A 15,967-nucleotide genomic window follows, 5' to 3' on the forward strand; every position below is an offset into this window, starting at 1 on the left:
TGTCACTGCAAACAAAAGAGCATCGTCACTACTTGGCTTGTATAAATCAGGTTCAGTAGTTGTTGTAGAGTGTTTCAAAACTACGTCAAAACCTGTAGTTCTTTCACATTAACCTGACCCAATTTTTCTTCCCTTTGCAGCTTTGTTGGGTGATGACTCTATTGGTGACGACAGTAACGATGATAATTGTAATGGTGACGTATGATAATGATAACTAGTATGTACAAAGACGAAGGACAACAGAAAGACAGACAGACAGACAGACAGACAGACACGAGAGAGACAGACACAGAAAGACACGAGACCGAAACACGTAACGTGACACAGAGACAAACATTCCCTACCAACTGCACGGGTGGTAATGGTGATGATGATGATGATGATGATGATGCTGACGACGATGATGATTTAGATGACGATAATGGTGCCGACGATGATGACCATGATGATGATGATGATGATGCTGACTCTGATACTGACGCTGCTGATGATAATGATGCTGACGAGAAAAGTACGCAGGTGGTAAGGAAGTAGGTGTGAAATCCCCTTCCTGTACCCTTCGTTTATCTCAGGGATGGAAGCAATTTAGTACTTAAGGCCAGTTATCTACCTAAGTACTCCCTGCAAGACTCCTGGATCGGATTTTCTTTTCGTAGGAGTGACTAGGAAGGGAGACTGTAGAATATTCCCATGATTTTTGTTCTTCCTGAGATAGAAAGTGATAATAGGAGAGGGAAGTGATTGTGGATTTTAATCTTAGTATTAACAGTATACTTAATTCAGCTTGTACGAAATTTTTCTAACTATAGGGGGTATATATAAGAGAGAGAGAGAGAGAGAGAGAGAGAGAGATGCTAAACAACTTGCAATGATTAGATGCCACTAAAGGAATTTTTGTCGTGTTGTCTATCCTGAAGGCTTGGGAAATGACTTAATTTCAACCTCTCATTTACCCCGGAAAAATGTGTGTGTGTGTGTGTGTGTGTGTGTGTGTGTGTGTGTGTGTGTGTGAGAGAGAGAGAGAGAGAGAGAGAGAGAGAGAGCGGGGGAGGATTGTATATTATGAAGTGTTAGGAAAAACCACTAGAATAAAAATAAAATATAAACGATCTGAAAAGAAAATCTGGAATAAAAAGTCGCAGTGTTTAATAATTTCCAATCTTGTTTTAAAGAATATCGTTCATCTATTGTCCACCTTAGTTTTCTCAGTCCAAACAAGGTCCAGATTACGAGAGTTCCCGTATCTGATAACGTTTGCACAGGCCTCATGACCGAGAAGAGAGCGAGAAGAGAGCAAAATTGGGACTACTATTATATTCTTGTGCATGGGTAAAGCATCAGGCTCAGCTATTTCCTCTGGTTTTAGTCACCGTTTTAACTTGATGTGAAGTTTCTCTCTCTCTCTCTCTCTCTCTCTCTCTCTCTCTCTCTCTCTCTCTCTCTCTCTCTCTCTCTCTCTCTCTCGTCCTATGACCCACCTTTCATTTCATGGGTATTACTTCCAGATGGTTTTATTTAGCTTTGGGGATACTTTTCTAGCTGGAGGGGTTAGATATTGCCATCATTAATCCCTTCGCTACTAGAAATGTAACGTAAGTGGAATATAATCGTCTGGAAACAGGAATAGAAATAAAAGTAAAGTAAAAAAAAAAAAAAGAAAAAAAGGAAACACGTGGCCAGATGTAAGGGGTTGTAACGAGCGAGCGAGCGCAGCGAGCGAAACGATGTTTATGTTCGGCTGAGAAATGAGCGGCCCGACATGACCCGGCCCGGCTCGACACGACATAGCCCGACTGCGATGGTTTTCAGAGGCCAATAACTTTTCTACTATGTGAGGTGGGGAGGAGATTCTTGCAGCAGGTAGTAGATACATTCAATAAATTTTGTCTGTTTCTATATATTTACTCGTGAGACCAAAGAAACCCCTTGGAATCCCAGCTTTCCCAGGCAGTGTACCGAGGGCTTCAGTTGACATGCTTCACAATGAAATCGAAGTAAAAAAAGATCTCCTGTTGTAACACTGTGTTTTCATGCATGAATTCTATCAATGAAATATCGGATCTTACGCTCATAATTTTACATGAATGTTGTTTCTGTGTGTATGGGATGAAATCAGCAACGGTACTCGCCCCATTTCAGGGTTTTATCATTCTAACAATAGTCAAACGTTTACCGACGCAGTTCGTTGACACGGCAAGTCGGGAGTAGAGAACTGAACATTGCGCGTGTGACAAATGTTATGGCGCCTCGCTGTATGCCTATCCAGAGAGAAAACGTGAGAAAGTAAATATTTTACCTCAATTGATCTTGTGTTCTTTTTCAACTGCCTCACCAGAAGTCTGGAAGGTTTACACCAAAATGAAATTGTGATGATAGGCGTATTTACGAACGCTCGCTCGCTCGCTAGTCTCGCGCTCACAAAGCGCACTTTACTGGTCTACGGCCTATCTGCATGAGTCAATATTATGTTGCATGCAGTTGAGAGAGATCCTTGCCTTGAGCTATTGCAATTCTGAGAAGCTTTGACGCAGATGTAACCTACGGCGTCTGGGAAAAGAGAGAGAGAGAGAGAGAGCGTTGAATATAATTTGTAATTGTGTGTTAAAATAAACAGAGATAGATATAGACAGACAGGGACAGAGATTAAAAGAAACGGAGGGACAGACAGACAGAAGGACAAGCATAAAAAGAGGCAGAAAGACAGAGACAGACAGGATTACAGAGAGGAACACACGCACGCACGCACGCACGCACACACACACACACACACACACACACACACACACACACACACACACACACACACACACACACACACACACACACACACACACACACACACACACACACACACACACACACACACACACACACACACACACACACACACACACACACACACACACACATTGCCGAGAGATCCCCGTCAGTGGATGGAAATGGGGGACAGGCTGTTAAGAAGAGAAAGGAAGGACTAAAAGAATAAAATGAAAAGGAATGATATGGAGAGGAGGGGAAGGGATAGAAAGGCAGGCAGAATCGTAGATCACAGAAGCTGTCTTTGGTTAGGTCAGGGAAAGGTAGGTTAGGTTGAGTTAGAAATGGTTAGTAAGGTAGGGTATGGTAAGCTGTGTTAGGTTAGGTTAGGTGGGATTAGGTAGTTTGGGGTAGATTGTTAAGTTAGATTAGGCTGAGTTAGATCAGATTTAGGTTTGGATTATTATAGATTAGGTTAGGTTAGTTTAGGTTACGTTTGGTTGGGTTAGCTTAGATTAGGTGGTTACAATAGGTAAGATCAGATTAAGTTGAGGACAGATTACATTGCGCTGTTTATAAGTGATTTAGGTTCGGATTAAGTTAGAGTAGTTTACATTAGGTCAGATTAAGGTAGGCTTTTAGCGTAGGTGAATTTGTTTTCCAGGGATGTTCTAGGTTAAGCTAGGTTAGCTGTGTTAAATTGGATTGATTAGGTTCAGTTAGATCAGCATATTCCTTCCTTAGGTGATATTAGGTTAGGTTAGATTGGGTTAAGTTAGATTAGTAGTTTCTGTTACCCTGGGTGATGCTGTTGCTCCTAATACATCGTGAATGGGGGAAGGAAGGAAGGAAGGAAGAAAGAACGAAAGAAACAAAGATAGGAAGAAAGGGAGGAGGGAAGGTAGGAAGGAAGAAAAAAAGAATAGAAGGCAGGAAGAGGCGAGACTCACATTCTCTTCCCCTTAACAACCTGACTGCATCTGAACCCAAACCATTTAGTTTCACGGACATTTCTCCCTTCCTTCCTCGGCGGCAGAGAATGTTGCTTAGGTAATAGATTCCAGGCTTGACACTTAACACGGGCGCATGAAGTGGCCGGCAGAGAATGAACACTTTAAGGCTGTGAACTAAATTAACTTAGGTTTTAAAATTTCGTGCCGATCTAGTGTTGTAATCTTAACTCCTTCAACCCGTGAACGTCTACTCCACCATCATTGTTTTATTCGATTTCGGACCTCCCCCCCACTTTGTACAGAATTAAAAAAGGCTAAATCTGCCCGCTTAAAAAAATTCCTTAACTTGATCAAAATCGATTGGAGATAGCAATAATAAAATTTAAGTGACATCCTCGTAGTGAAGGGGTAATTGTAAGAATTTCTTTGATATGAATAATGTGTCTGGGTTTTATCTATCTAATTGCTTATCTGTCTGTCTATGTATCTGTGTATCTATCTGTGTCCGGAAGATTTAAACGGGGGGGGGGGGTGGCCACAAACGAGTCACTGTTCTCCGAAATCAGACTGCCCTTTCCCCAATTCATATCCCCCTCACTCATATACTTCCCCACCTCATCCCTCCACCTCAAGAGTTAGAGTTACAGGTACATAATGGATAGGATTGTTTGACATGATTTTTCCTTTCAGCTGAACAAGGCCTCATAAAGTAACAAAAGTACTTTATAAAGGTGACAAGGTGAAAGTGTGGCTTCAAGTATCACAGTAAGCCGAAATGTACTTCAAGATGGAGAAAGGTTTGGGCAGAAATTATTTTTGTTAATCATTCACTGTTTTAGCCACGACCAACAGTAGCGTCACGTGAAAAATAGTACCCACTTAATTGGAAAAAGGTACGTCAGTGTTTTTATTGCTGTCTGCTTTAATAACGAGACGCCTTTCATCATAGCGACAGCCGGGAATGGAAAAATATTACCTATGATGTGCTGGCCCCGCGATGATAAAAGGGAATGCATCACGCTGGTTGGAAAATGATAGCTTGAAACAGGTTCATGATTTTATGCATCGGTGCGGCTCTCTCTCTCTCTCTCTCTCTCTCTCTCTCTCTCTCTCTCTCTCTCTCTCTCTCTCTCTCTCTCTCTCTCTCTCTCTCTCTCTCTCTCTCTCTCTCTCTCCGTGCTTTATAATTACTGTAGAGTTAACCTGTATCCACATTACTCCACGTAAACAGTTTTTTCAATTAGCTTTCATCATTCTGTTTTTCCCCTTGCCTGTGACCTCCAGTCCCCTCAAACGCAGTGTGTCCTGGCTTCTGAAATCCAATTTTTTATTTTTATTTTTTACTCTTCTGTTTTACGTTTTCCTTGTTAGTTTTTTTTTTTTTGGGGGGGAGTTATTCATTCTTTTAAATTGATGCGTGCATCTATATATATATATATATATATATATATATATATATATATATATATATATATATATATATATATATATATATATATATATATACTGTATATATGCACAATGTGAATATACGTGTGTTCATGAGAGACAGACAGACAGACAGACAAACAGAGAAACTCACCTCAACATACGATCTACCATAGGATTACCACGGCGCAATCGCATCTGCAGAGAATTACTGAAGCGGAATCGTATATCCCCAGCGCAAAACTCTGCTATAATTATTTTCAGCACACACACACACACACACACACACACACACACACACACACACACACACACACACACACACACACACACACACACACACACACACACACACACACACACACACACACACACACACACAGTCCCACCCTTTCGACGCAGCCTGCCAGCCAGCCCTGAGATCGTATTTATAGAGATTCTTAACCATTTTACTGGCTATGCAGATGTCCATAATGGTTGGCCATCATTGGGTTTCATTTCCTCTATCGTTTTCGACTTTTACATTTTTGTCGGTATTGGAGAGGAGCGCCTTCACGTGGTGGCGTCCATATGACCAGTCGGTGTAGTTGCCCAGTTATGCAAAAGTCCCTCAGTTTCCTCCCTATCCTCCGAAAGAAGGATGGTGAGCTGCAGAGGAGGGTAAGTTCAGCTTGCAGGTAGGCCTGAGGTTGCAGCTACTACTACTACCACTACTACTACTACTACCACTACTACTACTACTACTACTACTACTACTACTACTGCCCCTCCAGCAAAATCAAGAAAGCTAACTACAATTTCCTTCTCGTACTAATATTAATTTCTGCAAGATGAACAAAACACACATTAAGGTAGACTGTACACCCTCTTCGCCCATGCCACGAAGACATATCACACTTAGGACCCAGGATTGATCGTAACTGTGTCCGTGAGTCCCTGCCAACCCAGTCCCCCGGCCTCGGCACGGGGGCGGGCAAGTGCAGTTCAGCGTCCCCTCAATAAGTCCGGCTTAGGTTGGCACATTCACTTACCACCCAGCCCCGAATTTCTTATCTCCGTCGGTTGTTCCCAGAGTCCGGCCCCTCACTCACTTTTTTTTTTTTTTTTTTTTTTTTTTTTTTACCCTGTTTGCCGTGGTCTGTTGGTCTAGGAATGTTTGTATGCTCTACGTTTTCTCTCACCTTGTTTACCGTTCACTGGTTGTACTCCACCTTCCCCCCCCCCTCACCCTGTTCGCCGTATTCCGTTGATGTACTGCGTGTATACTCCTCTTTTTTTTTTTTTTTCCGTCCTGTTTACCGTGCTCCGTTGGTCTAGAAATTTTTGTTTACTCGGTTTTCTCTCATCTGACGGAACTGGACTACTTACATAGCTTGATATACTGTCAGTGAGGAATTCTTATCTCCCCTTTCCTGTCCCCAAAGTCCTGCCCCTCACTCACTTATTTTTCCACCCTGTTTGCCGTCCTCCGTTGTTATGGAAATGCTTTAGAGTTGTGTGTTATCACCTGAGGGAACTGGGCCACTCCCATTTCCTGATATACTAAGTCGTGGTTGCATGAAATTCGTTGAGCTTTAGTAGTGTGGTAGGCATGAGTCTCCCTGGTTACTAATCAAAGCAACATTCCGGTCTAACTACCCATGGTTATCAAGTGAGCTGAAATGGGTTAGGAATCGTCTTCAAATTAGAACAATCACTCTTTTGTCAGGATACGCAGAGTTAGTGCACCGGGAAGTTACCCAATGAATGAAAATTAGTTACATTCTCAGCGATAAGGGTAGACATTTTAATTATGGTGTTCTTCATGCAGCTTTTACTCCTTTTAACATGACTGGAAATTTGGGTTAGGATCTAGCATATCATAGTAAAGAAAATCATCTATGGAGAACACACCCAGTCTCTGGAATATTCTCTGGGGGTGGGATGCCTCCTCTTCCTGGCAACCCCCCTGTCCAGGCCCGTCGACACCACCACGGGAAGGCGACCCTCTCCTGTGTCAATGTCTTTCAGCTTGGAAGTATTAGGCAGCGGAGGAAAATCAGAAATAGAAGAGGAAAATGTTTAGGAGATTGAAATTTTGGGCGAATTTTTGTCTCCCAGTGTAGTAGAGGACTTCCTACCCCCACGGGAATATTCTCTCTCTCTCTCTCTCTCTCTCTCTGCATGTGTTTGTATCTGATTCTGTGTGTGTGTGTGTGTGTGTGTGTGTGTGTGTGTGTGTGTGTGTGTGTGTGTGTGTGTGTTTCATTTCCTCCCCTCTGTAATCCTCACACCCAAATACGTCACTGGAAAAAGAATAAAAGGGAAGGCCTCGGACTTTTTATTATTTTTTTTACTGGTCTGTCGTGTGAATTCTTCTGGTCATATTTATAAAGGGTTCTAAGTAATTTTTGTGATAAGTGTTTCCTCAAAGCTAAATAGGTAGGTAGACAGATAGGCAGATAGATAGATAGGTAAAGAGATAGGTAGGTAAATGGATGGTGGATGAATGGATGGATAGATGGATTGATAGATAGTTAAATGGGTCGATAGATGGGTAGATAGATAGACAGAATGATGGATGGATGGATAGACACAGAAAGATGGATGGATGGATAGACAGATAGATAGATAGTTAGAGAGATAGGTAAGTGGATAGACAGACAGACACAGATAGATAGATAGATAGTTAGATAGGTGAATGGGTCGATGGATGGATGGATATATAGATAGACAGACAGATAGACACACAGGCTAATAGACAGACAGACAGGTAGATAGAATTCTCCTCTTGGGAACGACTTCAGCTGTAGAACTCACTGACACTGCCACTACCGGGTAATGCTCCAGTGAATAATAGCGGACATACGGTTAAAGGGTCGTGCTGGTCGTCATTTCAGATCAGTCGTAGCGTCATTTTTTCAGCGATGTAGTCTGCCTATGTCATCTTTTCTTTTTCCTCTCATATATTTCTGTCAGTCGATAAGAAGTGCTAGTAATTCATGACAAACACGAGTATTAATTTTGCACAGCCTGAAATTCCCATCTATCTCTCCATTTATCTGTCTGTCTGTCTATCTCCATCTTGAATGCCGAGTTGTAACATTAGATTAGCGCTAGAAGATGATGCTAGTCACGAAGAAGTGCTATGGAAATGATGTATAACCTTTTCGTTGTCTTTTCCAGTCATTAGGCCGCGCAAAATAAATTGGAAAAGTACGAGAATCTGGGTAAAGTTTGGATGAAAAAACAGTCTGTTTGATTTCCTAACGCCTTTTTCTCAGCGACTTATTTCCCCGCGTCATCTTTTCTATCCTCTTTTGCACTAATGAAACAAACTAAATCGACACTATAAATGCTTGACTCTGCCTATAAACAGTGCGAGTAACTAAGGAGATATAGTTAATCAAGGATAGTTAGATGGGTTTAGATCTTGCTTCATTAGGTCGAAACCCAAGATGTATAAGTATCACTGAGGGGGACTGAAAGGTTTGGTTTATAATTCCTTTTCTCAGGCTGCAAGTAGAATTGGAACGTAATAAAATATGGCTAAAACGATAGTATTTAGATGGGTTTGAATCCTACTGACTCTCTAACTCACTCAGTCATTCAGCTATTCATACATTCTCTCACTCACCCACCCACAAACTCACTCATTTACTCACACTTTAACTCAGTCACTTACTACCTCATTCCTTCCTTCCTTCATTCATTCATTCAATCAGTAGGTCATTGAGCCAATCAGTCAGTCAGTCAGGCAGTCAGTCAGGCAGTCAGTCAGCCATTCAGTCAGTCAGTCAGTCAGTCAGTCAGTCACTCACTCACTCACTCACTCACTCACTCACTCATTTACTCGAAACCAAAGAAGTGCAAAGTTAATCACATCGGCCACCTAAACTTGATGAGATGATTCTGGAGAGTGTGTACCTGGTGGTTAGCCAATCTGGGTACACCTCTCACACACACACACACACACACACACACACACACACACACACACACACACACACACACACACACACACACACACACACACACACACACACACACACACACACACACACACACACACACACACACACACACACACACACACACACACACACACCTGGATAGCCACTTGGCCTGCATTCAAACCTGGAAACACATCTGCCCTTTACACTGTCCTAGACTGAGGTACACCTGCCCATGACCCAAAGCTGCGTACACACACACACACACACACACACACACACACACACACACACACACACACACACACACACACACACACACACACACACACACACACACACACCTCCAACTCCCTCTCCTCCATCCACACACACACATTTACCCCTCCAACTCCCTCCCCTCCCTCCACACACACACATTTACCCCTCCAACTCCCTCCCCTCCCTCCACACACACACACACACACACACACACACACACACACACACACACACACACACACACACACACACACACACACACACACACACACACACACACACACACACACAACGTGCCCTGTACCTGCAGATCCCAAAGGACAGGAGGGCTGTAGAGAGGCACAACTGCAATATCATACACAGACATGATACTCACTCTGATCTCCCCTGCTCATTAGGCAAACTGAGTGGCCGCCAGGGAGGGGAGAGGCGAGGGGAGAGGCGAGGGGAGAGACAGGCCTGAGTAGTTTTGGCGGGGAGGGGACTTTGCAGTGGGATAAGTGGGCACTGGAATTACATGAGTTGCTAATTAAGGGCCAGGTACACGTGTCCTACAAATTAATTCAGGGTCACCAGGTTTTAATTAAGACGATTTTTTTTTTCCTATATTGAAAGTACTGGCACCAGACTGGGTTAGGTTTTGGTGGGGAGGAAACGTCGGAGTGAGGCAGGTGCGCTCCGGAATTACGTGAGTTAATTATTAATAGCCAGTTACGTGTGTCTCCCAGATTAATCCAAGGTCACCAAGTCTAAACTGAGGTAAATATATTCGTTTTAAATACCGACGGGGGCTTAATAGGGTGCCCTCACGTGGTGGCAACGATACAGACGCCCCTCAACTCCCTCCCTAGTCCCCAAAAGAGGATAGTGGACTGCACAAGAGCAATATCATCCCGCAGTTCATCGAGTTCGCGTTCAGATGAGACTGGGGTCATAACAACAACAATAACGACAATGTACCGACAGTAGGGAGACCCGAGGTAGTTATGGCAGTGAGGGAACTTTGGGGGCAAGGCAAGTGTGTTTTGATATTACATAAGTTTCTAATTAACCCTGGACTGCTGAGACTGGAGCTGTGGAGGGAGGCCATCATGTGGTGGCACCGATATGACGAGCGGCTGCACTGCCTGGTAACACAAACGTCCCTCCCTCTCGATCCCCCGATAGGTAGATACTGGACTGTAGGAGTGCATCTTCAGCCTGCAGTCCACTGGGTTCACGTTTCAGATGAACCTAGGGCAACAGCTGCTATTAGGCTATACTTTCAAACTGGAGGGGTTAAATACTAGATTTCATTAACCCATTCACTGCAAGACGTCTACCCTAAGTTGGAGAAAAATGCCTCCTAAATTGAAAGAGAGAGAGAGAGAGAGAGAGAGAGAGAGAGAGATTCAAATAATGGAAATGAAGTGATTAAAGCTGATTTTATACTTTTAAGTAGGCGCAGTACTGGTTTAAAACGACGTTCTCTTTCTTTTTTAGCGTATAACATTTATTCAGAAAAAAATCAGAACGCCACGTCAAGTTGATGTGAATATTTCGGTTCCATATTCATGAACTGGACTGCAAGAGCTGTAACCATGCCATAACTCTCTCTCTTAAAGTAAAATTGTATGATAGTTGGAAGAATAAAATAAAAAGTTATCCCAATACAAGCACGGATAATGCCAAAATGGTGATGCTGCCGTAATGTTTTTATGTCTTATTTTATGCCCTGGAAAGTCAATAAACTTTTTAAAAATGTAAAGCGTATAACAGGGCTTATTTGTCTGTTCAGTAGGAAATTGGTAAGGCTAAATATTGTTACCATTATATTCCCTAGTAAGAAAAATCCATTCAGTTTTGTTTCAGCATAAAAAAATATAGTATAGCTAAAAGAGTAGTAGTAGTAGTAGTAGTAGTAGTAGTGTTTGTGGTGGCAGTAGCAGTAGCAGTTGCTGTTGTAGCCCCAGGTTCAGCTGAAACAAGAACCCAAAGGACTGCAGTCCACCATCATCGTTTCGGAGGATAGGGAGGGATGAGGAACGACGGTTTGTAGAATCGGGCGACAGAACCGCTTGGCCCTGTCAGTACCACCGCATGAAAGAATCCCACTCCAGCACCAGTAATATAAAAGGGAATAGCATGCGTTAGTTTAATAGTTCACTGGCTATTTTAAAGACCCCCACCTGTGAATTTTTTCCATATGCATGAACTGGACTGCAAGGGGTGGAGTCCGTGCCAGCAAACTACCAGTGTAACGAGCACCACTAAACTTCTAAAGGCAAAATCTGGGCCCTAAAAATTCTGGAACTTTTTCTTCCTTTTCAGGGGTTTTCTAAAAGAGGGAGAGTTTTGCGTGCTGAGATAAGCTTGTGTGGGATGGGTGGAGGGAGGGGAAGGGGGTTTGTCTGGGCAAAGGAGAGAGAGGAGGTTGATACTGTGTAGTGATGAGCGAGTTGTTAATGAGGAGGGAGATACATAGAGTTCCGGAAGAGAATAACTGGGAGTAGAAGAGGTAGACTGAGAATGAGGTGAAAGGGCAAGGTGGTGGTGTATACGAGGTTGGGTAATTGATGGTGGTGATGACGGTGTGTGTGTGTGTGTGTGTGTGTGTGTGTGTGTGTGTGTGTGTGTGTGTGTGTGTGTGTGTGTATTCAGTGTGAGTGTATGTGTATGTATGTGTTCAGTGTGTCTGCCCATGAGTGTTTCAAGTTTGAGTGGCTGTGCAAGAGTTTGTTCAGTGTGAGTGTGCATGTATGTGTACCAGTGTGCAATAGTGCGTATAATGTGTGTGTGTGTGTGTGTGTGTGTGTGTGTGTGGGTGTGGGTGGGTGGGTGGGTGGGTGAGAGTGGGTGGGTTTGGTTGGGTGGATGCGTGTTTTAAGTTCGAGTCAGTGTAAGTGTACGATACAGTACTAATCAAGGGATCTTATGTGGCATTTCAGAAAGCGTGGTGAGCGAGATCCAGCCATGGCACTCTACCGGCACTACCCACCACCATCACCACCCACACCCACACCCCTTCAAATCCCCCCACACACACCCCTTGACACCACCCTACCCACACCCACACTCCCGCCCACACTTCCTCCACCGCCACCTCCACATCAACGTCACAGCCCAGGTCGCCTCCACAGTCTACCTCCACTGTCGGGTAGCCAGCCTTAGGGACCAGTCGGTGAGTGCTGAGAGTATGCTTGTTATTCTAGGAGAAACTTTTGACGTGAAGAGAGATCCACATTCATTTATCCCTGTCATGGTCGGGGCAGCTCAAGCATTGTGTTCACGAATCTGACCCTCTCTTGTTTGGAGCTAGCACCATTTTCTATTCCAGCCGAGTGGGTCGTAGGAGCCTGAGAGTTAGAACTATCACCATTAACACACTCATGGTCGGGACAGTCCTGGTCTCCTATTCCAGCTAACGCCAAACAGTTTTATTTATCTGAGAGTGAGCCATAAGAATCCGAGAGAGTTAGTTACTGTTCATCAGCTTTTGAGAGTGTGTAAAGAGACTGTTTGCGGCAAGCTTACACTAATTAATGGGACAATGTGGCTAGTGACGTTAACATTTGGCGAGGCGGGTCATTTCGCTAATTAAATAGAGTTACGGCAAACAGTTCCTTTCATTACGATAAGTGGAGGTTCGGAAGTGCTGGAGCTACCGTGGTGCATCATGTCGTTGTAGTAGTAGTAGTTGTTGTTGTTGTTGTTGTGGGCCCAGGCTCATCTGAATGTGAACCTGGTGGGTTGCAGGCCGAAATCACCCTTATTCCATTCACCATCGCTTTTCAGGGAGGGGCCGGGCAGCGGAACAGTCTATTTATATCAGTGCCACCACATGAAGGCGTCCCTCTCCAGCACCTAGTGAAACACGGACAGGGTTAACTACACATGCAAATTAAGACCTAAGTAATGAACCAACAAATTAAGGTGTAAATAAGGAACAAACCCGCTCTTAATTTCGAGGCTGCAACTGCTCCTACCCAGCTCCGGCCGCCCTGACTAACGATACACGATAAGTCCAGCCTAAGTGACCCCAACGCAGCCGTGAAGAACGACCGCGTCCTGACCGGCTACTGTAATGGCTAATTTCACATACAGTTGGGGACATCGATATCGGTTCGGTTTTTGGTTGAATATTTACGAGACGGAAACTATTGTGGTGGTGGCGGTGGTGATGGTGGCAATAGTAGTAGTAGTAGTAGTGTCATTGTCACCACGTAAAGGCGTCTCTATCCAGCACCATAAACAATTGCTAAAAAAAAAAATGTCGGCTTCCGGAGACGGCACTACTGGATTTCGAAAGTCGTTGGTCATTGTCTCTTTAATTATCGCAATAAAGTGGTCTGATATGTATGCCCGACACTGCACACTCACCAAAATAAGCATTGATAAATTTACCTTTTATGATATCTTGCTGCACTGGATGGAACAGTTGAAAATAATTCTTAATAATTCGCTTCCTATGGATGCGTGATAATGAATTAAGCATGTGGAAGGGACTATATGAAGAGATGGTGGTGAAAATGAACTGAAAACTGGTGTCTCGTCCGAAAGGACACTAGGGTGACTCATGTTGAGGTAGAAAACTATAAAGACATGGATTTCGGTAAAACAAGCCTTACTGATGTATAAAACCAACCGATATGTCATTAAAAGAAAGGGAAAACAAAATCTCAGCTTCTGCCACCACACCATTCCTGCATCAGACAAATCAAACATGTATTCGTTTTGGACGGTGGGTATTAGTGCCAGAGTAGTGACATATGATGAAGGTGTTTGGCATGTAGAAGGACTGCTGGGCCTTGGGAAACAATCTGTCTAGTCTGTGCCTAGAGTCGAACGCCTAATTTAATTCTGAAATGAGTTGGTGGAGCGACATATTAAAAAACGCGAAACTTTTGCCCAAACGTATATCAGTCTGGCTAATCATGAAAGAAGTGAAGGGCATTTTTTCAGCTGTGTATAATTAGTGTGTGTGTGTGTGTGTGTGTGTGTGTGTGTGTGTGTGTGAGAGAGAGAGAGAGAGAGAGAGAAAGGGTCAGGGAGAAGAGGGACAAAGGAAGGCGCGCGCACGCACGCACACACACACACACACACACACACACACACACACACACACACACACACACACACACACACACACACACACACATCCTTCCTTCCCCGCATACACATCCCTCTCGCATACACACCCCACCCCCATACGAACGCACACACGCTCGAGCACTAATTAAGATGGGAGGTCGTAACTTTATCCTGACATACTAGAAGCAGTGGTAAAAGATGCTGAGGAGGTAAAAATGCGAGGGGCTGTTTGTCTTGTGTCGAGAAGGATTAGGATTAAACCTTTCGCCACGATTATCCATTCTGTTTTATTCTTGCTACCCTCATACCATTTTTTATACAGCTTTGAGGAGACGTTGTGTAGTGGATGGATGGTAGTAGTAGTAGCAGTAGTAGTAGTAGTAGTAGTAGTAGCAGCAGCCCATGCTCGTCCGAATGTAAACCCAATGGACTGCAAGCTGAAGCAGCCCCTCTCCTGCAGTCCACTGTCCTCCTTTCGTGGGGTGAGGAGAGAGTTGAGGTGCCACCACTTGAAGGCTTCTCCAGCACCGTGACAAGAAGAAAGTGAAATGGACGTCTGCGGACTTAGAGTATACAACCATGAGCAAAAGTTTGGCGACAGCCCTCTGTCAGCACCGCATTCTCATTTCTCCCCAAACGAGAGCGAGTATCCTTCATCTCCATACTCTGGTGCTGTATGCTTCATATTGCTCCCTCCATCCATCATCCAATCCCCCCCCCCCTTATTTTTTCAGCCTGTCAAGAGTGTAGGGGCCCGGGGCTAGGCTACTCAGTCCCGACATTAAAAGTGACCATATTGCTGTGACACAAAAATAATTCATGTAACACCGTCCATTGTACACAGCCGGCAGAAAAGTAACGGCGAAATGTTGCTGCTGTCTGTACGTTTGATCATACTGGTGCAGAGGCGAGTTTGGGCATTGTCTCGTCATCAGGCCACATTCACAACAACGAGAGCAGATTGAATTTAGAATAATTTTACGCTGGCTTCATACCTTATTAGTCACATCGAACTGGATAATGAACCGCATTGAAAATCACACTGCTTTCGGCATTGAAGATAGGAAATAAATTACATATGACGTGTTTTTGTTTTCATGTGCGTCTAATGTGTATTTCCAGGTCTGTTGTTTCAATATACATCAAAAACGTATATCTAATTCGGTTACTTTCATACATATCGAAAATGTGCATCCAAGTTATTGTCTTTAAATACTTCTAAAATTCATATTAAGATCTATTATTTCCATACACTTCAGAGCTGTATATTTATGCCAGCTTTTCATACGCGCCAAAAATGTATACCTAAATCAACTCTTTTCATACACCCGAAATGTATAATATCTAATGTTAGTGTTTTCATACGTCAAAGACTTCTATTGTTCCCATATACTTTAAATGTGCATATTCAGTTCTTTTCTTTCCAAATACTGGAGGTGTATATTCAGCCCTATTGTTTCCCTATACTTCAAAAATGCAAGCCCCTGGTAGTTTCATTTCAGGGTATTATATAAAGCCTTATCGACCACACACTCGTTCCCCATTGACCCTCTCAGCTCCAGACGG

The 15,967-nt window shown here is 43.6% G+C and overlaps 1 protein-coding gene across 1 annotated transcript in view; it reads left to right on the forward strand.

Annotated features, from left to right (window-relative positions):
• LOC145408073 (uncharacterized) overlaps window positions 1–15,967 on the forward strand; it is a 66,178-nt gene that overhangs the window by 29,366 nt on the left and 20,845 nt on the right. The window contains exon 3 of the mRNA XM_080278883.1: window positions 12,259–12,491. Within this exon, the coding sequence (XP_080135009.1) occupies window positions 12,259–12,491 (233 nt within the window). The remainder of the gene's footprint in view (window positions 1–12,258; window positions 12,492–15,967) is intronic.

This window comes from Coenobita brevimanus, chromosome 75 (assembly GCF_032717465.1).
Source record: "Coenobita brevimanus isolate Jiangsu-jjx chromosome 75, ASM3271746v2, whole genome shotgun sequence".
In the NCBI taxonomy this organism is placed as follows: domain Eukaryota; kingdom Metazoa; phylum Arthropoda; class Malacostraca; order Decapoda; family Coenobitidae; genus Coenobita; species Coenobita brevimanus.